Consider the following 22964-nt stretch of genomic DNA (forward strand, 5'->3'; position numbering starts at 1 on the left):
AAGTGCGAAAACCCGAGATGGACAGGGGGTGTGACGATTGGTAATTATTAATTATTAGTACGAACTCGCTCGTTTCGTGCCGGTAGTATTACGGACGGAGTACTTGTAATAATGATATACTTAATGATATTGTGTGGCTCGCAAGCTGAATTTCGGAGTACACCAGTATTAATTCTTACTCCGCCACATGTGACTGTCCAACATGTATTATTGTTAGTTCCAGATGAGCATGTACTTGTAGGCACTTTCCACCACGGAGCAAGGACGACATATGGCAGGAGTATCGTCATGTGCATGTACCTTGAACCTGTACAGGGTCGTACGGAGTATTCCTTCGCAGGCGAACCGACTCCTTCCGATTTGCAAAGGTAGTATTGGGTAGGAGAAGTGCGCATGTTCGGAGTGCAGTACGTACTCGTAGAGAAAGTACATGTACAAGAGTACTTAAAAGTACGCATACATGTACATGTACTCCGTATTATAGTTGAAGTTGTAAATGAACTGGAACTGAGATTGTCCCAAGATTGATACCATACTCCGCACAAGTAATTGCACGCCTTACTCCGTACTCCGTACTCCTTATATTTACGGAGTACGGAGTACGGAAAGCACGCAACCAGACCTTGTACTACAGGTACACCAGCCTGTACACCCAACATGTACACGCCTACCTGCACACCCAACATGTACAGATACAGCAGTGCTGCATTAGGTAATCACCAACTAACAAGCTGTCCCACGTTGGCGCCGCGCACGTGTACAGCTAGTAAGTACCTAGTACTCCGTACTGTGCAGCAATGGAAGTGTCAGCAAGTATCAAGCACTACTGGTGCCTACGGAGAGTATTTAACATACACATACTACTACCTAGGTAGTAGGTAGGTAATAGGCTTGTCGCTAGTAATACTTGTACCGTAAACTCCGTCCGCACACATCCAAGCACAGTTCCAGGCTGCACTGTTGCATTTTTCCCATACGGAGTAACTGTACGGAGTACACTTTGATTAATCAATAGTATTACTTGGCGGGTTCTGGATAAATACCCTTTACTTTTGTATACCGAGATACATTCAATGCGATGCTCATCATTTATACTTTCTCGCTGTGCGGTGGGCTGTGGCGTCTGAGCGACGCTCGATCTGGGTGTCGAGGAGCCTCTCGATGCATGGAGGATTCATCAAAACGGTTTGACACAGGTCCAACAACACATGAGGAATTGAGGGGCTTTGTCCCTGTTTCGCATCACAAATGCCTGCTTTCCTTCTTGCTCGTCTCCGACAATTTTTTAATTTTTTTTGGCCCGGAGCGAGGGGGGAATGGGAATTGAAGGTTCGGAATCGGAGAGCGACCATGTCCCCGGACACGGATGGATCCTCTGGCGCCCCACCCCAAACCTGGATGACCAGCGACGGCTTGGGCGTATTAGGTACCATGACGGATGAAGCCAAGGTGTACCGTTACGGCGCCAGTGCGCCCCCCAGGGTCCAGGGAGCCCCAGGCTGACGATGGCCGTTAGTACTAGGTAAAGGCACCTAAGTACCAAGGTAAGTACAGTACATTGGAGGTACCCAATAATTCCTGACTGCCTGCCCAATGCCCGGAGCGAAGGGAGGGGAGGCTGGTGAGACCCTGTACTTACATGCGGGTACGACTGCTCCGTACTCCGTACTACAAAATTACAGCAGCGGGCACTGGAAAATACAAGCACCAAATCCACAAGCCTGAGGCAGTGCCATGTCAGCAACTCGCTTGCCGCCTGCCGTCATTGTCATGGCCAACCCTGCAAAGGTTGGATGACCTATCATCATTCATCATCAGCTGGCAGACGTGGGTGCATCACGCTGTTGTGCGTACTCTGTGCGGAGCACGGAGTAAGTATACGTCCAACAGGTACTTAAGTACGAGCCCTCGCAGGCAGTAGCAGGGAAGGTACCTATAGGAGCATTGAATATCACAACAGCGCGGCTGTGCAGGTACGAAAATAGTACTTGCACGGAGAAATGTATAATAATACTGCAAGTACTCCGTACGGAGTATTACTATTTCTTGCACTCCATACTCCGTACTCCATAGAGCACTGCCCGTTCGTGGCTCTAGGTGTACTTGGTACCCAAGTCCGCTGTACAGTACACCTACAGTAGTTGTCCTGTACTCCGGCAGAAGGCAGGCATGCACCCACAGGTGCTCCGTACTGTACAGTACTTACTTGTACACCAAGAAGTAGGTGCGCTACAAGTATAGACTTGAAGGAGTACTCACACGTACGGCGGACCGAGTAAGGAGACTTTAGGCGTGGAGCACTGTGTGAGTTACTTGCTCTCCGTACCTGTCCTTCGTACTTTCAACTGTTCAGTTCTCTTGGCGCATCTCCGGCGTGCCAGTGCGAAAAACCAGGGGGGTTTGAGGAGCTGCCGTGTGCCCACGAGCCAATGAGACGAGCCGACGCGCCCTGTAACGCCTGCGACTGCCCGCCTCCGCGACCTATTCTCGTCTGTCCGTCGCACGCGCCATCCCAGCGTCCCGTCTTTCAACGCGAACCAGGGGCAGCGCATCGGAATACCAGATGGCGGCGTCGGAGATGCCAGCCGAGCTGCGTCATCCGAACCTCGACCCCCGACCACCACCGTGCTGGTGATGATGTCGACTTGTCATGGAGGCGGCCTTCGACCTGTTGCCCGTACGAGCTACTGACCACCAAGAGTGTACCTAAAGGCAGGGCCTAGCATTGATGCGGGCTAGTACGTGTGCTGTGCGTGCGCTGAGGGCGAGTCGCGGACAGCAGCGTTCCCTGCGTGTGCGTGGCGGGGGGGAGGGGGGGGGGGAAGGGGAGGGGGAGCGATTGATCGGTTCCAGCTGGGCAGCAATTGAGCCTCCCCCGGCAGCAACATCGTGCTCGCGACCAGCTTCTCTTGGCAGGGCCCGCGACGAAAATACATGTGGATGGAGAGACCTGCAGCGCGATGCATCATCCGTGCAGGCTTCCATAAGCGCAGGCCCCCGTTGCTGACGCTTATTCGCACTCGGGCTTGTGCGTCCGCACCCGCACTTTTTTTCGCTTTTGGTCGGATCCGCCGGGAACTAAGTAGAGGCGACATGAAAGCTGGTCAGCGGCGACTGCTCGTCAACTGCTTCCCTGCTTGGCTCACGAGCGGTGCAGGTACCCTACCTACTGTCGTACCACCAGGGGGGTACCTACCGTCATGGGTTGGTACGATGCCGACAGCGCCCAACCAGGGAACACGTACTTGGTCCCGCGGTACCTGCTGGCAGTTAAGGTGCTGGCGGTGTACCTTCCATACCACCTCGAGAAGGTACCTGCTCGTTGGCGGACGCGTCCCTGTCGGCAAAGGTACCCAGCGAGTCGTCGGCGGTACGAGCATCGGTTGGCACAAACTGCCGCTAGGTACTACTACCTCCAACGGTGTGTACAGTAATACTTGCTGTACGTACTAGCCAGTGTGTCAAGTCAAGTCCCCCCCGCCAGCACGTCCCGCAGCAAGTGGTACATGCCAATCGCCGGTAAATTTGTCTCTCCCATCCCAGGTGGCCGAGATTGGTCGTGCTCCAGTCGCTCCCCTCCCTCTCCCCTTTGTACCTGCTGGCTTGTTCTCGAGGAAACACGGCCAATCCTCGCCCTCTCACACTAGCATCCCACCCTCGGCGACGACGACGACGACGACGACGACGACGACATCTCCTCATCTCCTCGACCCGTCGGACGCCTTCATCCGCCGCATCATCGCTTGGTCCCCCGCCGAACCGCCGAGCTCGCTCGGTGATCCGTCCTCCCATCGTCTCGCCCGCACCCGCCGTTCCCTCGCGAGGCACCTCCCGTTCCGTCGATTTCGTCGCCGCACCTCTCCCGCATCGTCCCGAGCCCGACACCTTACCCTGGCTGGCGACTTGGGGCTGAACGGGCGTTCGCCCGCGACTTCTCTCTCATCATGACCTCACCGACGATCCCCGAGAACGGCGCCGACGCCGACGGTCGAAAGGTTCAAGCGACCCAACGGTCTCGATGGGCCACGCGGAAGATGACGGTCAAGAGCGGTCGCACCAAGCGCCTCTCGCTCTTGAACCGCATGCAGCACCATCGACGCGCCGGGTCCAACGAGAAGCATTCCGCCGGCCATGGCGCCCACGAGCCTCCGCTCGGGGACCCCGTCGTCGAGGACCGCGACGACGGGGAGGATCGCGACGAATCCTCGGATTCCGACGACAGCGAGGCCAAGACCACCCGCACCCTCTACTTCAACGTCCCCCTCCCCGACTACATGCTCGAGGACGGCCGCCCGATCAACAGCTTTCCCCGGAATAAAATCCGGACGGCCAAGTACACGCCGCTTTCCTTCATCCCCAAGAACCTGTGGTTCCAGTTTCACAACGTGGCCAACATCTTCTTCCTGTTTCTCGTCATTCTCGTCGTAGGTGGCCCCCCGATGCTCGAGCCCCGACTGTCGCGGACGCTGACCCCGGGTCGTGACAGGTGTTCCCCATCTTCGGCGGCGTCAACCCCGGCCTCAACGCCGTCCCCCTCATCTTCATCTTCATCGTCACCGCCATCAAGGATGCCGTCGAAGATTACCGAAGAACGATTCTCGACATCGAGCTCAACAACGCGCCCGTGCACCGACTCCACAATTGGCACAATGTCAACGTCGAGGTCGACAGCGTCTCCGGGTGGAGGGCCTTCAAGAAGGCCACGTCGACCTTTTTCGGCTCCATCTGGCGTGCCATCCAGAGCCTGTGGTCCAAGAAGGCGAGGCAGGTCCGGGCCGAACGCAAGATGCGCAAGCTCAACCCCGCCGAGGAGGACGGCCGCCCGTCGCTCGACACTCTTCACACGACCCGGAGGTCGATACGCGAATCCCTGACCTCGCCCTTCTCCGACCGCACCTCGTTCGCCTCGGCCCGCGAGGAATTTCAGATGACGCCCGTGCCATCCCCGACGGCGGCCGACGGCCATCCTCATCTCGAGTTCCAGCTGCCCGACGACCAAGACGCCAGGCGCGCCTCGGCCATCCAGGCCATGACGTCGGATCTCATCAACTACCGCCGCGCGCCCGAAGGGGCCAAGTTCAAGCGCGACACCTGGAAGAGCATCCAGGTCGGCGACTTCGTCCGCATCTACAACGACGACGAGCTGCCCGCCGATGTCATCATCCTCTCCACCTCGGACCCGGACGGCGCCTGCTACGTCGAGACCAAGAACTTGGACGGCGAAACGAACCTCAAGGTTCGCCAGGCTCTTCGCTGCGGACGCACCCTCCGCCACGCCCGCGACTGCGAGAGGGCCGAGTTCCGCATCGAGAGCGAGACTCCGCAGCCGAACCTCTACAAGTACAACGGCGCCATCCAGTGGGAGCAGCCCGTTCCCGGACACCCCGACGAGCCCGAGGAGATGAAGGAGCCCATCACCATCGACAACCTCCTGCTCCGCGGATGCAACCTGAGGAATACAGATTGGGTCCTCGGCGTCGTCGTCTACACCGGCCACGACACCAAGACCATGATGAACGCCGGCATCACGCCCAGCAAGCGATCCAGGATCGCCCGCGAGATGAACTTCAACGTCGTCTGCAACTTCGGCATCCTCCTCATCATGTGCGTCCTCGCCGCCATCATCAACGGCGTCGCCTGGGCCAAGACGGACGCGTCCCTCTACTTCTTCGAGTTCGGCTCCATCGGTGGCACCGCCCCTATGAGTGGCTTCATCACCTTCTGGGCCGCCATCATCGTCTTCCAGAACCTGATCCCCATCTCCCTCTACATCACGCTCGAGATCGTCCGCACGCTGCAGGCCATCTTCATCTTCAGCGACGTCGAGATGTACTACGAGAAGATTGACCAGCCGTGCATCCCCAAGTCGTGGAACATCTCCGACGACGTCGGCCAGATCGAGTACATATTCTCCGACAAGACCGGCACGCTGACCCAGAACGTCATGGAGTTCAAGAAGGCGACCATCAACGGCCAGCCGTACGGCGAGGCCTACACCGAGGCCCAGGCGGGCATGCAGAAGCGCCAGGGCCTCGACGTCGACAAGGAGACGGCGAGGATCCTGGCCGAGATCGCCGACGCCAAGGTCAGGGCACTCGAGGACCTTCGGAAGATCCACGACAACCCGTACCTTCACGACGAGGACGTCACCTTCATCGCGCCCGATTTCGTCGCCGACCTGGCCGGCGAGTCGGGGCAGGAGCAGAGGCAGTCCAACGAGGATTTCATGCTCGCCCTCGCCCTGTGCCACACCGTCATCGCCGAGCGGACGCCGGGCGATCCGCCGAGGATGATCTTCAAGGCTCAGTCGCCCGACGAGGAAGCCCTCGTCTCGACCGCCCGCGACATGGGCTTCGTCGTCCTCGGCAACTCCAGCGACTCCATCAACCTCGAGGTGCTGGGCGAGGAGCGCCACTACCCGCTCCTCAACACCATCGAGTTCAACTCGAGCAGGAAGAGGATGAGCTCCATCGTGCGCATGCCCGACGGCAAGATCGTCCTGTTCTGCAAGGGCGCCGACTCCATCATCTACGCGCGCCTGAGGAGGGGCCTGCAGCAGCAGCTGAGGAAGCAGACGGCCGAGCACCTCGAGATGTTTGCCCGGGAGGGCCTGCGGACGCTCTGCATCGCCCGACGGGAGTTGACGGAGCAGGAGTACAAGGAATGGAAGGTGCAGCACGACGCCGCCGCCGCGGCGCTCGAGAACCGCGAGGAGAAGCTCGAGGCCGTGGCCGAGCTCATCGAGCAGGATCTGATGCTGCTCGGCGGCACCGCCATCGAGGATCGTCTCCAGGACGGCGTGCCCGACACCATCGCCCTGCTCGGCCAGGCCGGCATCAAGCTCTGGGTCTTGACCGGCGACAAGGTCGAGACGGCCATCAACATCGGCTTCTCCTGCAACCTGCTCAACAACGACATGGAGCTGATCCACATGAAGATTGACGAGGACGAGCTCGGCGAGACGAGCGACGACACCTTCCTCGACATGACGGAGAGCATCCTCGACGAGAACCTGGCCATCTTCGGACTCGATGGCGGCGACGAGGACCTCGCCCGGGCGAGGAAGACGCACGAACCGCCGGCGCCCACGCACGGCCTCGTCATCGACGGCTTCACCCTCCGCTGGGCGCTCAACGACCGGCTGAAGCAGAAGTTCCTCCTCCTCGGCAAGCACTGCAAGTCCGTCCTGTGCTGCCGCGTGAGCCCCGCCCAGAAGGCTTCGGTCGTGGCCATGGTCAAGAACGGGCTGGACGTCATGACGCTGTCCATCGGCGACGGAGCCAACGACGTGGCCATGATCCAGGAGGCCGACGTCGGCGTCGGCATCGCCGGCGTCGAGGGCCGCCAGGCGGCCATGTCGTCCGACTACGCCATCGCCCAGTTCCGCTTCCTCCAGAGGCTCGTCCTCGTCCACGGCCGGTGGTCGTATCGACGCCTGGCCGAGAGCATCAGCAACTTCTTCTACAAGAACATGGTGTGGACCTTTGGCATCTTCTGGTTCGAGATCTTCGCCGACTTCGACATGACGTACCTCTTCGACTACACGTACATCCTGATGTTCAACCTCTTCTTCACCTCGGTGCCCGTCGCCATCATGGGCGTGCTGGACCAGGACGTCTCGGACAAGGTCTCGCTGGCCGTGCCCGAGCTCTACCGGCGGGGCATCGAGCGGCTCGAGTGGACGCAGCGCAAATTTTGGTGAGTGCACGACGGCTGGCTGACCGACCGCCGCGACCGCCGCCTCCCCTCCCTCCCCCCTCCCCCCTCGCCGGCCGGGAACGTGAGGGCTCGCTAACGGTGCTCGCGGGCAGGCTCTACATGATCGACGGCATCTACCAATCCGTCATGGTCTTCTTCATCCCCTACCTGCTCTTCGTCCCCTCCCGTCCGGTCTCGTCCAACGGGCTGGGTTTGGAGGACCGGTTGCGATTCGGAGCGTACATTGCGCACCCCGCCGTCGTGACGATCAACGGGTACATCCTCATCAACACGTACCGTTGGGACTGGCTCATGCTGCTCGTCGTGGCCATCAGCGATCTCTTCATCTTCTTCTGGACGGGCATCTACACGTCCTTCCCGTCGTCGGGCTACTTCTACAACACGGCCGCCCAGGTGTACGGCGAGCTGACCTTTTGGGCCACCTTCTTCATCGTGCCCGTCATCTGCCTCTTTCCGCGCTTCGCCATCAAGGCGATGCAGAAGGTGTACTGGCCGTACGACGTGGACATCATCCGGGAGCAGGAGAAGATGGGCAAGTTTGCCCACCTCTCGGCCGGCGAGGGCGACGGGCCCAACGCGGGCGATGACAAGAGCCAGAAATCTCGTTCGTCCAACAGCTCCAAGAAGGCAGCGAAGCACTTGGCTTACGGTAGTGTCGATGAAGACTTGCGGCCAATCTACCCGCCCTCGACGGCGACGCGCGCCACCATGCACAACCGCGCCCAGGACGGCAGCGACTCGACGAGCTTCACGCCGAACCGAATGTCGCTCGACACGCCGCCGGTGAACTACATGTCCGACACGCCACCGCAGGGCAGGACGTCGATCGACCGCACGAGGCCGTCGTACGACCGGATGCGCATGTCGATGGACCACATCAGGCCGAGCTACGAGGCCAGCGCCGACTTCACCTCGGCCGCGCGCCTGACGCGCATCGAATCCAGCGCGAGCCAGGACGTCCACACGGGCGGACGAATCCGGTCCAGGCTGCGCGGTCTTTCGCTGACCAAGAAAGCCAATCATTAGGGAGCGTTCGGGCAACACTTGTTGTCACTGTCGAGCCGGCCGAGCAGCTGATTCTGTATATTATCGCCACGAGGAACCCCCCCCCTCCTCACACCTCCACCCTTGCGCTTCGCTTCGTCATCCTTGCGCCCTCGAGCTGCGTCATGGACGTGCCAGCGGGGGCGAGATTTCATGCTTTCCACGATTTGCATGAGCCATCTTCGAGCTGTTGCTCTCCGTGATCCTCACGACAGGCCCACCCAACAACCACCCAACACACCACACACTCACGCACACACTCACGCACACACACTCACGCACGCACACACGCACGACACGCACATGCATCCGAGCGTACCTTACACATCCGACCACGGTCGTCATGGCAAGTCAAAACGAGCCTTTTTTTCTTCTTCTCTTTGCGGCGTCGCCTGTCTCTCAATCGGGGATAAGGCGTTTTATTCTTACCTTATCTTTTTTTTTTCTTTCGCAAGGCGTTACAGGGAATGGGCATGCGGAAATGCTCGCTTTGGACTCTGGACTTGGGCGACGTTGTAGTCTTTCATCCCCGTTCTGCTTACCCAGTTAGATTTTGCATGGGGCTCATTGACCAAAGAGATTTCCCTTTTTGGCTGATCATTTTCCTGCTGTCATACTTTGGAGGGCGGCCAGCGTATGTTGTGTGGAGAGAGGGAGTGGAAGGCGATGATGAGTTTACGAGAAATGGGGCGGCGTAACATGCGGTGCGGCAGGCCCCCCATTCATGCGTTGCTCTAGGTTATTTTGGAGACGAATACGATATTTTACAGCTTCTCTTTGCCGCTGCCGAGTGCATGCGCGTGGCTGCAGGCCTTTTGGGGCAAATGCGTCAAGTGTTGGCTCATCCAGCTTCTGGATAATAGTCCTCCGTACTGTACTGTACTGTACACGGTATGATGCTCGGTATAGTGCAAGTAAGGAGTACATGGAGGTCGGTTGATGGAGGAGTTCGTATCGCTGGCGACCTGTGCTAGCAAGGCACTTGGGCGGAAGTACTGTATATACCGCTGTAATACGGAGTACAGGCTACAGAACACCTAAGTAATCAAGTACAAGAAAGGACTTGGGCATATTACTAGCTGTACTTCAGTACGGAGTACTTAGTTTATGCTCCGTACTTTGCTGTACTTGGTTGTACATGTACAACAAAGTAGCTGCTCAGTACGGTGCCTGTGTGAGTGCGACTACCAGTAATATCTTGCCAGCCCTTGGCACGGCGCACCTCGGCGTCCAGAGTAAGTACAGGTACCTGCTTACTCCGTACTTGTAATTACGTACTTTATGCTTGTATGGAGTATTACCTATAACCATTTTAACCATGACAGGGGAACTCGACGAGGTGGGTCATCATGGGTCGTGGCTGCACAAGCTGCCGACCCGTGCCCCACAGGAGCTTCAATTCCTCCCACCCCATACTCTAGCATCCACCCTGGTGACCGCTGATCACTCAAGCTCATAGCATCGAATCACGTCGACGACTGCGTGTCCACGCCTATCCGACCGACTGCAGCCTCCACAGCAAGCTAGAAACGTCGGATCGCCCCATCCGCTCACGAGGCGCCATGGAAGCGCCCATTGCGTCGGCAGCCGCCGTCATGGACCAGTTCGTCGAGTTCGTGGCGACACGTCTTGACGATGTCTCGTACGGATTGTCCTTCCTGAAAACTGGGCGCGCATCCAGAAGCTGACGGCGGTGCGCAGAAGCTGTTTACGCAGCATCTCTGGCGGCGGCGGCGGAGGCAACCTTCTCCAAGTCGCCGTCTCCGTCATCGCCGTTCTCATGTCGATGCTCGTCTTCCGCGCCCTCGGCCGTTGCACCCGCTCCAGCAGGCCCGTCGTCTACGTCGTTGCGCCGCCGACACCGCCCTCGCCGCCGACGACGGTGGAGCGAGCCGTCGTCTGCATCCCGGGCTCCTCGGCCGTTCAGTGCTACGCTCCCGCCACCGGCCAGTTCCTCGGCTTCGTCAACGCCTCGTCATCGGAAGCCGTCGACAGCGCCATCGCCGCCGCCGCCGGTGCGCAGAAGGTCTGGGCCGCTAGCTCCTTCGACGAGCGTCGCGCCGTCCTGCGCTCCCTTCTCCGCCATCTGCTCGACAACGCCGAAGACATCTGCCGCGTCGCCGGCCTTGATAGCGGCAAGACTATGGTCGACGCCCAGCTCGGCGAAGTCCTCGTCACCGCCGAGAAGATCCAGTGGACGCTGAAGCACGGCGAGCGCGCCCTGCGGCCCAGCCGCCGGCCGACAAATCTCCTCATGGCCTTCAAGAGAAACACGGTTCGATACGAGCCCCTGGGCGTCGTCGCCGCCCTCGTCAGTTGGAACTATCCCTTCCACAACATGATGGGCCCCGTCATCAGCGCCCTATTCTCCGGCAACGCAATCGTCGTCAAGGTCTCGGAGCAGACGGCATGGTCGAGCGCCTACTTCCTCGATATCGCCCGCGGCGCTCTCGTCGCTCACGGCCACGACCCGGCCCTCGTCCAGACCGTCGTCTGCTGGCCTCAGACGGCCGCCTATCTCAGCTCCCACCCCGCCATCAGCCACGTTACCTTCATCGGCTCCCGGCCTGTCGCCCACCACGTCGCCACCAGTGCCGCCAAGAGCCTCACTCCCGTCGTAGCTGAGCTCGGTGGCAAGGACCCCTTCATCGTTCTCGACTCGGCTGCCAAGGACCTCGCCCGAATCATCGATATCATAATGCGGGGTACCTTCCAGGCCGCCGGCCAGAACTGCATCGGGATCGAGCGTGTCATTGCCTCGGGCGCCGCCTACGACCGTCTCGTTGCCGCCCTCGGGCCTCGCGTCAAGGCCCTTCGGCTCGGGCCCCAAGCCGACGTCGGCGCCCTAATCTCCGATGCCTCCTTCGATCGTCTCGAGGACCTGATTGCCCAGGCTGTCTCTCAGGGCGCTCGTCTCCTCGCCGGTGGCCGACGATTTGCGCACCCTGAATTTCCGCAAGGCCACTACTTCCAGCCGACCCTGCTCGCCGACGTCACCCCCGACATGCTTATCGCCCAGACCGAGTGCTTTGCTCCCATTCTCACCCTACTCCGCGCCCCGTCATCATCCGCCGCCGATGTGCTCGCCATCGCTAACGCCCCCGAGTTTGGCCTCGGCGCCTCCGTCTTCGGCGCCGAGAGCGACCCCGTCCTCAGGCCCATCGTCGACGGCCTCAAGGCCGGCATGGTCGCCGTGAACGATTTTGCCGCCTACTACGCCGTCCAATTGCCCTTTGGCGGCGTCGGCGGTTCCGGCTACGGCCGTTTCGCCGGCAAGGAGGGCCTGCGCGGTTTATGCAACATCAAGAGCGTCTGCGAGGACCGTATGGGCTGGCTGGGCATACGAACGGCCATCCCACCCGCCGTCCAGTACCCGGTCCCGAGCCAGCAGAAAGGCTGGGCCTTTACGCAGGGAGTCGTCGAAATTGGCTACGGAGGTGTGCGAAGGAAGACCCGAGGGCTTGCAAGACTCTTGAAGAACATGTAATGACATGCAATTACGAATGCCACCTTGACATCGAATCACGAGACCGATACGAAGATGAGTGATGCAACCTACTGGGGCGTTCTTGTGGTAGAAAATCTATATAGAGTTTTAATTCCATTTACTATCCCGATTATCATTTACACACGCTCCCGGATGGTCAGCCCTTACAAATTTCAGCCGTCTCGGCAATCTTTTTCACTGGCAAAGTGAAAACCATATCACACTGGGTCCAACATGGAAGCGAGCGAGGCTGTCAAAATCGTGCACGTATTTCGTGCTCCATCTGACTGACTACGCGATCTAGTCCGTATCATCAAAGACTCAGACGTCTCTGTCACCTTGGCTCACGATCTGATGACTGGAGGTCCCGGGCAGGCCACTTGAAGCAGCCCTGGTCAAGCAGCCCTGGACTCTGCCCATTCTCTCGCGAAGTTGCGAACATTTACCATCCCAACGTCTGAGTGACAGGTGCGGAAGCACCCCAACCATTGTTCTCGGTGTCATCGCCAGACCCGGCCGTCCACGAGTTGCCGGTGCTGACTGCAGGACGCTCCGTGACCCCATTGTTACCAACTCCGGCATTGTCAGCTGGGACACCCCACCCGCCATCATCGGCTCCGTCATCACCAATTGCTCCAACGTCGTCAGGGTCGAAGTCTGACTCCGTCTCAAATTTTGGCCGTTCATTTATACCGCCCTCGGGAATATACATTTCCAAGAAGTCGGGTATCGCTTGCTTTGTTTCCAGTAGAGTGCGCGTAAGTACACTCGCCATAGGCTCATCCCTGTCGCTGAAAAAGGATGTGGCCAAGCCACGATGACCGATACGACCAGTTCGACCTGTCAAGTTAGTTAGAACTATGTATCCGTCACAGGTGTAGTTGCGACGTACCAATGCGATGGGTGTACTCCTCAATTCCTCCGTGGTCCATTGATGGGAGGTCGTAGTTGATGACGTGCATCACATTACGAACGTCGATACCCCGAGCCATGACGCCTGTTGCAATGAGGATGGGTGCTTTTCCGGAGCGGAAGGACCGCAGGGCAGCCTCTCTCTCCAGCTGCGTTCTGTCACTGTGGATTGAAGTGACGGGCAGTTGCACGTTGAAGAGAAAATCGTCCAGGCTGTCGACTTCCTGTCGGCTATTCGCGAAGATGATGGTGCGAACGCCGTGCCTCTCCTCCAAGAGGCGAACAAGGAGACCACGCTTCTCACTACGCTCGGCTTGCAAAATAGCTTGTTGTATATTCTCTGTGGTGCTTCCGGCCCTTCCGACACGAAAGCGGACATGGGATGCCGAAAGATGCTCCTTGGCCAAGTCACGAGCGGCCTTGGGAAAGGTGGCCGAGAAGAGGCCGTACTTGATGTTTCCCTCGTCTTGCTCTGCGAGAAAGGATATCAGCCCGAGTCTAACAGCACGGCACAAGGGACTAACCTCCACCCGTAACAATTTGTCGAATCTCATCATCCCAATCCGACTCGAGCATCTCATCGGCTTCATCAATTACCAAATATCGAAGTCGTTTGAGCGTCAGAACACTTGGGCGGCTGATGAAGTCAATCAATCGACCTGGTGTCCCGACTAAAAGGTCACAGCCTCGCTGAAGAAGCTCGATTTGGACACCTGTTGGCGTGCCGCCATAGATTACCCCAGGTCGAAGCATGGTGCGATAACAAAACTTCCTGGCCTCGTTGAAGATCTGGACCGCAAGCTCTCTAGTGGGTACGACGATCAAAACAAGAGGTTCAGCAGTAACTTCATCCCGGTGTCTCTGAAACTCGGACGGATTCGGACGAGGGGCAGCCAACTTTTTTGCCTTTCCCATGAGATTGCTCAAGATAGGGATAAGGTACGCAGCCGTTTTTCCAGATCCTGGGCATTCATGTGAGGATAGTGCGACTCAAAGGGCAGAAGTGGTGTGCTCACCTGTCTGAGCGATTCCGATTACATCATAACCCTGAAGCATCGCGGGAATGGTGTATTTCTGAATGGGAGTTGGACAGTCATAGCCCGACAGTTCAACATTCTCCATCATAACGGGATGGAGACCGGAGTCCTTGAAGGAGCGAATAGGATTGATCTTCACAGGGCCTTCTTGGGTCACCTCGATCATGTCAATCCTGAGCTGTATAAGCTCAAGAGCCGTTTCCACCCGTTTTAGATTGCTTACTTGGAAAAGTCCAGCCCGGCACGGTCGTGGCGCAGAGCTGGGTCGCCGAAAAGTTCGAGCTCCAGCTCCGGGAACTTGGGGCCGACATCTCCAAACTCGTCACACCACTGGTAGATTCTAGCGTTGCTACCCCAATTCATGTCATTGCCACCACCTGCGGCAGCGGTGTAGTCAAAGGCCTCCTGCTCAACCCAACCAGGAATGACCGAGGCAGGCACCTTGGCGACCTGATTGTTTTCTGACGACTCCATCCTAGGCTGGGCAAAAGGAATTCAGGACTGTCCAAGTATCGTCAGCGCGTAGGATTTTGGCTTTATGGTAACAATATCAAGCAGCTGAAAAGAAGGGGATCAATGAAGCCTTACTTATGTTGGTCACAGTTTCAGACGAGCAGATGTTTCGCTGTGCAATCCGAAGGCCAATCCAAAGGAGAGAAGGAAACTAACCTTGAAAACAGAGCAAAGCGCTTCACTAGTCTTCGCCAGGTTCTGGATAGCGCAAGGCGTGATTTGAATGGTGCAGTGGTAGAATCGAAAATTCTCGAGGCAGTTCTTATGTCTGTTCCCTTTGGAAGATGCTGAGGCGATGCGAGAGGCAACCTGACAACCTGCTCGCGAATCTACAGCATATACGCGAGAGCAAATGACGAAGGACTAGAAGGGAGAGAAGAAGGGAAAGAGGGGAGGGAGGAGAAGAATCGAAGTAAAAAATTGAAATAGGTGGCAGCAGGAAGCCGCGACTGCGGCTACCCGGCTCCTGTAGCAACCTGCACCCTCCACGAGGCGGTGCACTGAACAAAACACGTCAAAGTTGTATTCAAGCCACACTTTCAGGGCTTCATGTTAAGCAGACGATTCACAGCCTGCCAAAACTGCGGAGTATTGCAGGCATTGATAGTGTATGTACTACAGTGATTGCAACAGTGTTTGTCGCGTGTGTGCGTGTGTGTGTGTAATATACATATACATATGCAGAAAGATAGGGAGACGGAGATAATATGTAGAATTGCACCCATTGATGCTTTGATATCAAGCCCAGTTATGTCTCATACGCGACGCCAAACTCTGAAGCCATCATATGGTGTTCGGTATTCAATAAAGCCTGCCAACCAATTTCTCTAGCCTAGCCATGCCAAACGGTGGCTCGATACTGCAGGCCGTTATTTGCAACCATCCCCTACGCATCGGTGTGCCAGGATCTTCAATGAGTATGGTGATACCGATGCTGCGAATGGATTGAATATTGCCAATCCTGGTGTGACGAGGTGTTTCGCGGATGCCGTCGACAGAGCTGTTCGCTGCAGCCGCCGACACACCATTCAGGAACCACGACGATCGCTATCAGACGGGAGCGTACAGTTTCAGGGTGGTGTACGGATTCGCATCCTTCATGTGCCATGGCCGCTTCATCACCACCCCTAATTTTCGCGTCCATCTGCAGGGGATCTCTCCCTGAAGCCGTGTTTTTTTTTGGTTGCCTCTGGAACGACAGATGCAGCACCGCATCCAGTTGATCATCTGGCTTTCCTCCTCACCCTTCACCAAAGGTCGAGAAGATCTTGTGTGTCTAGGGCGGTCGAACATTCGTAGCCACGCATACCCTCTTGCAGGATCTGCTCCATGGTGGAGGCAGCACGTCCCGTCGCGCCGCCCTCCTTCTTTGCCTTTTCGAGTCCCTTTGTCATGGGGTCGAAGAACTTGCGGCGAAAGACTTGCTGCCTCGCCTCGCGATTCGAATACATCTCCCCGTCTTCGTCGCGTCTAGTGCCAGAGAGGTTTAGATACTCGAAGGCGGTAGGTGCTCGGGGTAGTCTATACAGGTTATCCCAGTACTCGGAGACGGTTGCCTCCTCGTTTTCTTCTTCTCGGAAGCCAGCTTGTAGAAACTTGGAGAGGGCATTAATCTGTCGGGCAAGCGTCTGAGCATCCTTGGCCTTCAACGTTCCCCTCGCACCAGACGTCCAACCGCCATTTGAGGAAGAGACTGCCCAACCCATGATGGCACAGAATGTGTTGAGTGTTTTGACCCAGCCGCCAGGGCAGCTGACGAGCTCGTCGTCAGCGACTTCGAGAAGCCATTCCATGACGCCGAGGGTGTCGTTGCTGATGTCGGACGACAGGTGGGTCATTCCGGCGCGAATGTACATGACGGCATGCTCGATGCTGTGCTTCACTTCAGCCTCCGGAAGGGTGCGGAGGAACTTTAAGAGCTGTGCGCGCACGGGAGTGGCGCTGTCGGAGACGAGTGGGAGTAGTTTGGTGAGGAGAGCATGGGTTCCCACGGGATTGACGGGAGGCTCGGATGACAGCTGGCTCGTCAGATAGGCGAGAGCCTCTCGACGCTGCTTGTCGGACCTGGAGGATGATGCCAATGACAGATTGTGCTTAAACTGCTGAACAACGTCCGGGGCTTCGGTGGATAAATTCTGGTGACCAACGACAATGGCTGCGGCCCAGTTAGCCAATCGTTTGGGGTATTAAGAGTTGGAAATACAGGATACCTTTTGCCTTGAAGCTGGTATCTGTAAAGTTAGCTGCCTTGGCCTTGTCCTTTCCGACCTTGTACTTGGGTTTCTGCCGAGAGTGAGACGTTTGCGTTGATGGAGTGAGCGAGATTGATGGGATTGCACACCTGGAAGTCCTTTTTCTTCTCCGCCTTTTTCCTCGCGCTGGAGCCCATGCCTGCTTCTTTGTGCGATGCAGCTTGTAATCACCGATTTTGAGGGGGAAAAAATGCGAAAATCCGGGGCTTTGAGCGATGGACACTCGATGTCGACGTCAGAGTCCCTAGATATTTGGAACTTGAGTTGTCCAGTGGGGCTAAATATTTTGGCGGTGAATCGAGGCAAAAAAGAAACGCCCCACACCAACTCTGTTGCAGAACATGGAATTAGTACTCGGTTCGGAGTACTCCGTTGGTGTACTTTAAGTGTACCTCGCTTGTAGTTATACTCCGTACCGTAAATGCAAGTACCTTCAGTGTACCGAAGTAGTATATTAGTGGAACCGAAACTTGGTCTTGGTATCCACTTGTAGACCGTTGAAATAGAACCGAGTTGGTCCAGAGTGACAGCTGATCGATCCACACTGATGTCGTTGTTTTCTCCCTCCTTGATGCGAGAAACAACATCTTGGTCTTACCGAAAGTGCCTCTGTGTAGAGGCGGCATCCGAAGATGAACGATTCACCCACCGTACGTCCGGTCCCCCCTCCACCTCTCTCGGAATATCATGCATTTTCATGTCCTAACGGGGCGGCCAGCCCAACGGACACGACAGTCTCGAAGAGAAGCTCGGCCGGCTGTCGAAGAAGCCCGGGGTCCGGGCCAGCATCGTTCTCGACCGGGCGAGCGGCGCCATTCTCAAGATTAGCGGCGACGTATCCGCTCTCCGAACAGCAAAGTCTCGCGACGCCGCCACCGCTGCCTCATTTTCCAACGAAGCGCCCGCCGCCGAGGAGAGCGAGTCCCAGGGCGTGGAGGATTTTGCGGCCATGATTTGGGCCTTTGTCAACTCCTCGGCGCTCTTGGTGCAGGAGGTCGACGGCGACGTAATGGCTTTCTCTCCCAGGACTGTGCTGTCCAAGGCTAATGCTCCGCGTCCAGGACGAAATGCGGCTTCTGCGGTTGCGAACGAAGAAGCAGGAGATTGTCATTGTGCCTGACACGAAATATCTTTTGACCGTCGTTCACGACACGCCGTCAGCCTGAACGACGGCCGCTGTCGATCAATTCACGTTATGCATAGCCGAGGTGGTAGTATAGAGCACCAAAACTGTCGGGGTTTGAAGGTTAGGCTGCAGGACAAGGCGCACAGGACATTGATACCCTTGAACATTCATGGAGCAACTACGGGGGTTGGTTGTAGACGATCGAGTCAGCAAGGGCTGACTGCGAGCATATGATTAGAGAGTACTCGGAAGCCGATGGATTTGCCATGGCCATGAACACGATTGCATTTACTGGCATTCGTATGCAAGGAGCGATGAAGTGGGTGACGAACTCACGACAGCTGGAACGAGGCGCGGATAAAATTGGTTGTGGGGATTGAGTATGCACTCGTGGGACCAAGTACAAAGCCAACAAAGATAAAAATCTCATGCCAAAATGATGGAAATAGACGAACCAGACCACTTGCAATGCAAAGCAGGAATGGCACGGCCGACGAAGCCATCGCCTCGAAAATGACAAGGCGGGGGATGAAAACATTGGAACAGCGGTGCAGGTGGCTGGCATGCTTACCTACTTACTTACTGTCCATCAATTTTGTAGCCCACCTTGGTTATGGAGTTACAATCACCTGTACTGTAAGTACTGTACTCCCTACGGGGTAATACTATTACTGTTCCAATGTGAGCCGTGCCAGCGCAAGGGGCCTGAGTGCGGGGAAGCCAGGGCGGGTGCCAAGACCGACCAGTAGTGGTTCGTTCACCGCTGTCTGGTCACGCCACCACGAGTTGTTGCCAACCATCAACTGTCTAAGTACTAGATACCTAGTACTCCGTACACAATAACCGGTTGATGCAGCAGCAGCAGTTAGCACTGACATAGCAGTTAGCACTGACATATTCCAAGCTTGGTGTTCAGTGCCCACATGTGTACTGTACCTGCCTATCAGCCTACTGTTGTACCTGCACCAAGGCCATACCCAAAGGTACTAGGTACCTGCCTACCTACGGCCTAGGTACCTAGTACCTACTTTGTTGGTACCAGCCAACTCCAACCTACCACCGCAGTACCTACCAATGTCTGCCAACCTAGTACTATACAGTAGTAGTCCCAGCACAACTATGTACATGTACAATACATATCACCTAGGTACCCGTACCAACTCGTACCTCGGTAGGTAGGTAGGGGTCCAGACGCGCCTCCGTCCTCACCAAGCGAACGCACGTAGCCTCATCCATCCAGCTCCGCAGCTTCATCGCGCAACCCGCATTCGTAGCAACTCCTACGGACAGGAGACGTCAGCCTTTGCTCCCGGAGGTTCCACTGCAATCCTCTTGTCCGACCTACAGCGCTCGTCGTTGGGGCCATCGTACGTGCGAACGGCGTGGACTTCCCCTACTCTACCCCCGCTCGTGCCGTGCCGTCGTGGATCGTCACTCCGCTCCGTCGCCATCAGCCGGTGGACCAATGCTTCCAGTGCGCCGTCGCAGCTGGTTCTGAAGTCCCGCGCCATGCACCATGGCGACCCTGACGGAGGATGACATCGAGAAGCTCTTCTCGGGCGCGCCTCAGTACTTCGCCAGGAACGAGAGCCACTTCCACGGTCCTCCCCACCCCATCGTCGCCTTCCCCTTCGACGAGGAACTCGAGATTCGGGATCTGACGGACCACGTCCAGATCGAGGACAAGGCCTGGAGCGGCGTCACGGCGTGGCCGCACATCACGATCGACGTCAACCGCGATGCAACAGCCAAGCGGCAGGACCGGGAAGGCAACCGGGCCCACTTCCACATTCGTTGCCGCGAGCGTCCCAACATGCTCAGCATGCAGGGCTTGGAGAAGGGGACGATGGGCTACCAAGCTGGGTTGGAACTCTCGACGGCCGACTCGCTCGAAGAGGAGCAGTTCGGCTTCGAGAGCGTCGGCACCAAGGCTCGGGCCATCGTCGAGGCCCGCGAGCGAATGCTGTCCAGCTCCGGCCACCTTCACCGTCTGCCGGAGGCGGAGCTTCTAGACAGGCTCAGGCGCAACGGGGAGCTGTATCGAAACAACCATCTGCGGTCGAAGCCGTCGATCGAGACGTACCAGGACCTGTTCCAGACCGTCATGCGGCCGTGCAAGACGGTGATTGACAACACCGACCGCCACAGCCTCTCGAACCAGATCGTTGTTCTCCTCAAGTGCCTCGGAACGGCCAATGTCTGGATCGACTTTTCGCGCATCGAGTGGCGCATCCGGCTCGGGCAAGTCCTCTGGGGCGAGGAGAGCGGCGACGACCTCGACGACGCGACGGCCGTCCACGACGCCGACAATGCGAACGAACGTGCCGAGGAAAAGTACTGGCTGTTCATGCAGATCCTCGTTTCCGTCGAGCTGCTGCTCCGGCTGGATGCCATCACCGAGGGAGTCGAGTACGGCTCGGGGGGGATCAAGCCCATCGACGTGGCCTACTTTGAGCGAGGGGCGACGCAAACGGTCAAGTGGTCCCTGCTGCTTGCCCAGAGCTGGCTCGAAAACATCGAAGTGACGAAACACGAGGATGCGGACGCGGCGAGAGCCGCGACCAACCGCCGCAGAAGCAGCACCACCGCCGCCACCAGCACCACTTGGCTCGCCTCCTTGGTGAGCAGGATGACGAACATGCACCAAAGATCGCCGTCTCCGTCCCCGCCGTACGTCTACACGATCAAGGGGCGGCAGAGCCAGAGGCAGGTGGACGGGCTCATCCACTTTGCGAGAAAGATCATGTGGCCGGGCATCGACCGGTACGAGGCTAGGATTTCGCAGAACGCGCAGACGGCGGCCGAGACGAGAGCCGGCCAAGGGCCAAGCTCTCGGGCGCCGAGCTCGCTCCCCGCAGGAGGCGCAGGATCGTCCTATTTCGGCGCGTGGGACGTGACGTGCCACCAAGGCAAGCATAAGCCGCGTGCGAAGACGCAGAGGCGGAGGCTGGCGGCTGCGCTGCACGAGTCGGGATGGCTCACGAAGTCGTACGTCTTCGGGCTCATGGTGCCCGGGGAAGCGCTGTGCCACTACCTGATGGCGACGCTGCTCGAGAGCGACAGGGAGGCCATGGCCAAGCTGGGATCGTTTGCCAACCTGTCGGGGGGGTTCGTGTACTCGGAGAAGAGTTTTTGGAGCACCTCGTGCATCGTCGGCCGCGTGCTCGCCGCCGGAAAGGGGTCGGCCGAGTGCATGGGGTGGATATCGACCGACGTGCTGCCGGAGGGGGTGGGAGACGGATGGCTAAGCATCGAGGTCGAAGACGTTGCCGGTTCGTATCCAATCCAGGAGGGGCCCTGCCGGGGCTTGAAAGGGAGTCGGAGGCTGACGTGCGTGTCCCGCAGGAGACGTCGCTCATCTGAGCAGAAAGGCGAGGCTGTGGGGGAAGAAGAAGATTGAGCGCGAGTCGAGCATCTTGGGGGACGCCAACGAAGATTCCGTGCTGCCGGCCGACTTCATCGTTCCCCACGAAAACACGTACTCGACGCCGCAGCCGAGCGTGTGGGTTGAGCTGCTGACGCTCGAGCTCTCGGCGTCGGCCGGATCTGTGCCGGCGACGCCGCTGTCTCACATCATCGCGACGGCGGCGGCCGAGTGCGGCGAGGGACCCGAGATGCTGTCGTACCCCGCGGCCGTCAAGTTCTCGGTATCGACGGAAGGAAAGGGCGAGGAGGAGATTGCGTACCCGCTCAAGTACGACATCAACTTTGTGACGGCCCATCCGTGCGCGCCGTCGCACCGCGTCAGGATGCTCAAGTCGCCGTCGAGCCCGACGATTCAGAAGATTGACGTGTCCGGGTCCGACATGCTCGGCAAGGGCTCGCGCTCGGTGTACAGGATGGGTACGTGGACGTCTTCCACCAAGCGGCGACGATGCAGAGGCAGATGTCTAACGGAACTTGGCAGGGCATCCTCTTCACAAGCACTTCCGCTACAAGCTCATTCACATCTCCGAGCTGCTCGAGAGGAGACAATCGACGCTCTCGGAACTCCTTCTCGACGCCGAGTCGAACAGGGCTGGGAAGGAGAGGCGAGTGCTCGTCATCGACTGCATCACCAGCTCGTCCAGCTGTCCGCTGTCGCCGACGCTCGAGCGGGTGATTTCGTCGCCGTCGCCGTCACCGACGTCGGACCGCAAGGGCAGCTTCTCGGCGGCGGCGCAGATGTATCTCGAATCGCAGAAAAGACTGTTCGGCTCGGACATGGAGATTATGGTCCGGGCCATGTGCGCACAGCGCGGGTGGAACGCCGTCATCAGCAGGAGGAGACGAGGCTGTTTGGCGTGCGCGATCCGGGAAGCGGCGGCGCTGGCATGGCAGGTGATCATTCGGGTCGAGTAGGCAGCCGCCGCCGCCCCATTTGCATGCTGGCCACGTATGCGGCCAGCGGGTGACGATGGGCCATGCCGTGGGGATATGATGACATGACGTGCTCCCGGGCAGGGCACTCGGTCTCTTGCTAACTGCTCGTTTGCTGGACGAAGCGAGCCGCGGCTCGGGAGATGATCGTGGGGGAGTTTGGCTGAATAGAAATAAAAAATAAAAATAAAATCCATCATTCCTTTTCGAGTTCTGATTTCTGCTCTACAGAGTAAGCAGTCAGTTAGATTCGATTCGTTGGATGACAATAAGGGTGTCTGGTCGATTGATCTCGTTCATTGCTTCAGACGGCACCTCCGACCGTAAATGGCCGAGAGAAATGGTACGGGAGCGGGGAGGCAGGTCGATTAATTCACACAAACGATGAGCAGGCCGTGCATCGAGAGTAGTCGTTTGGAGTGAAGTAGGTGTAGTTGTAGTTAGGTGCACCGGAAGAAAATTTGTCAAGAATGCAAATAATTGAGAGGCACTGACGGTCACGACAATGGCCGTAC

The 22964-nt window shown here is 57.8% G+C and overlaps 6 protein-coding genes across 6 annotated transcripts; 4 read left to right on the plus strand and 2 right to left on the minus strand.

Annotated features, from left to right (window-relative positions):
- Window positions 1-3944: 3944 nt before the first annotated feature.
- DCS_01059 (phospholipid-translocating P-type ATPase domain-containing protein) lies at window positions 3945-8745 on the plus strand (the record flags this gene model as incomplete). The annotated part of the gene is made up of 3 exons (XM_040798394.1): window positions 3945-4424; window positions 4487-7698; window positions 7812-8745. 3 exons carry the CDS (start codon window positions 3945-3947, stop codon window positions 8743-8745), a joined length of 4626 nt encoding a protein of 1541 aa, XP_040659277.1.
- Window positions 8746-10325: 1580 nt separating this feature from the next.
- DCS_01060 (oxidoreductase) lies at window positions 10326-12250 on the plus strand (the record flags this gene model as incomplete). Its single annotated transcript, XM_040798395.1, has 2 exons — window positions 10326-10414; window positions 10465-12250. The coding sequence occupies 2 exons, from the start codon at window positions 10326-10328 to the stop codon at window positions 12248-12250; spliced, it is 1875 nt and encodes a 624-aa protein (XP_040659278.1).
- A 442-nt stretch (window positions 12251-12692) lies between these two features.
- DCS_01061 (DEAD/DEAH box RNA helicase) lies at window positions 12693-14673 on the minus strand (the record flags this gene model as incomplete). Its single annotated transcript, XM_040798396.1, has 5 exons — window positions 12693-13090; window positions 13143-13634; window positions 13687-14124; window positions 14179-14372; window positions 14423-14673. The coding sequence occupies 5 exons, from the start codon at window positions 14671-14673 to the stop codon at window positions 12693-12695; spliced, it is 1773 nt and encodes a 590-aa protein (XP_040659279.1).
- Window positions 14674-15959: 1286 nt separating this feature from the next.
- On the minus strand, window positions 15960-17101 carry DCS_01062 (uncharacterized protein; the record flags this gene model as incomplete). Its single annotated transcript, XM_040798397.1, has 3 exons — window positions 15960-16867; window positions 16923-16995; window positions 17054-17101. 3 exons carry the CDS (start codon window positions 17099-17101, stop codon window positions 15960-15962), a joined length of 1029 nt encoding a protein of 342 aa, XP_040659280.1.
- Window positions 17102-17596: 495 nt separating this feature from the next.
- DCS_01063 (Dynein light chain-related protein) lies at window positions 17597-18130 on the plus strand (the record flags this gene model as incomplete). The annotated part of the gene is made up of 3 exons (XM_040798398.1): window positions 17597-17614; window positions 17683-17970; window positions 18026-18130. 3 exons carry the CDS (start codon window positions 17597-17599, stop codon window positions 18128-18130), a joined length of 411 nt encoding a protein of 136 aa, XP_040659281.1.
- A 1476-nt stretch (window positions 18131-19606) lies between these two features.
- Window positions 19607-22431, plus strand: DCS_01064 (uncharacterized protein; the record flags this gene model as incomplete). Its single annotated transcript, XM_040798399.1, has 3 exons — window positions 19607-21362; window positions 21436-21933; window positions 21998-22431. 3 exons carry the CDS (start codon window positions 19607-19609, stop codon window positions 22429-22431), a joined length of 2688 nt encoding a protein of 895 aa, XP_040659282.1.
- Between the last annotated feature and the right edge of the window lie 533 nt (window positions 22432-22964).

Source organism: Drechmeria coniospora, chromosome 01, assembly GCF_001625195.1.
Source record: "Drechmeria coniospora strain ARSEF 6962 chromosome 01, whole genome shotgun sequence".
Classification (NCBI taxonomy): Eukaryota; Fungi; Ascomycota; class Sordariomycetes; order Hypocreales; family Ophiocordycipitaceae; genus Drechmeria; species Drechmeria coniospora.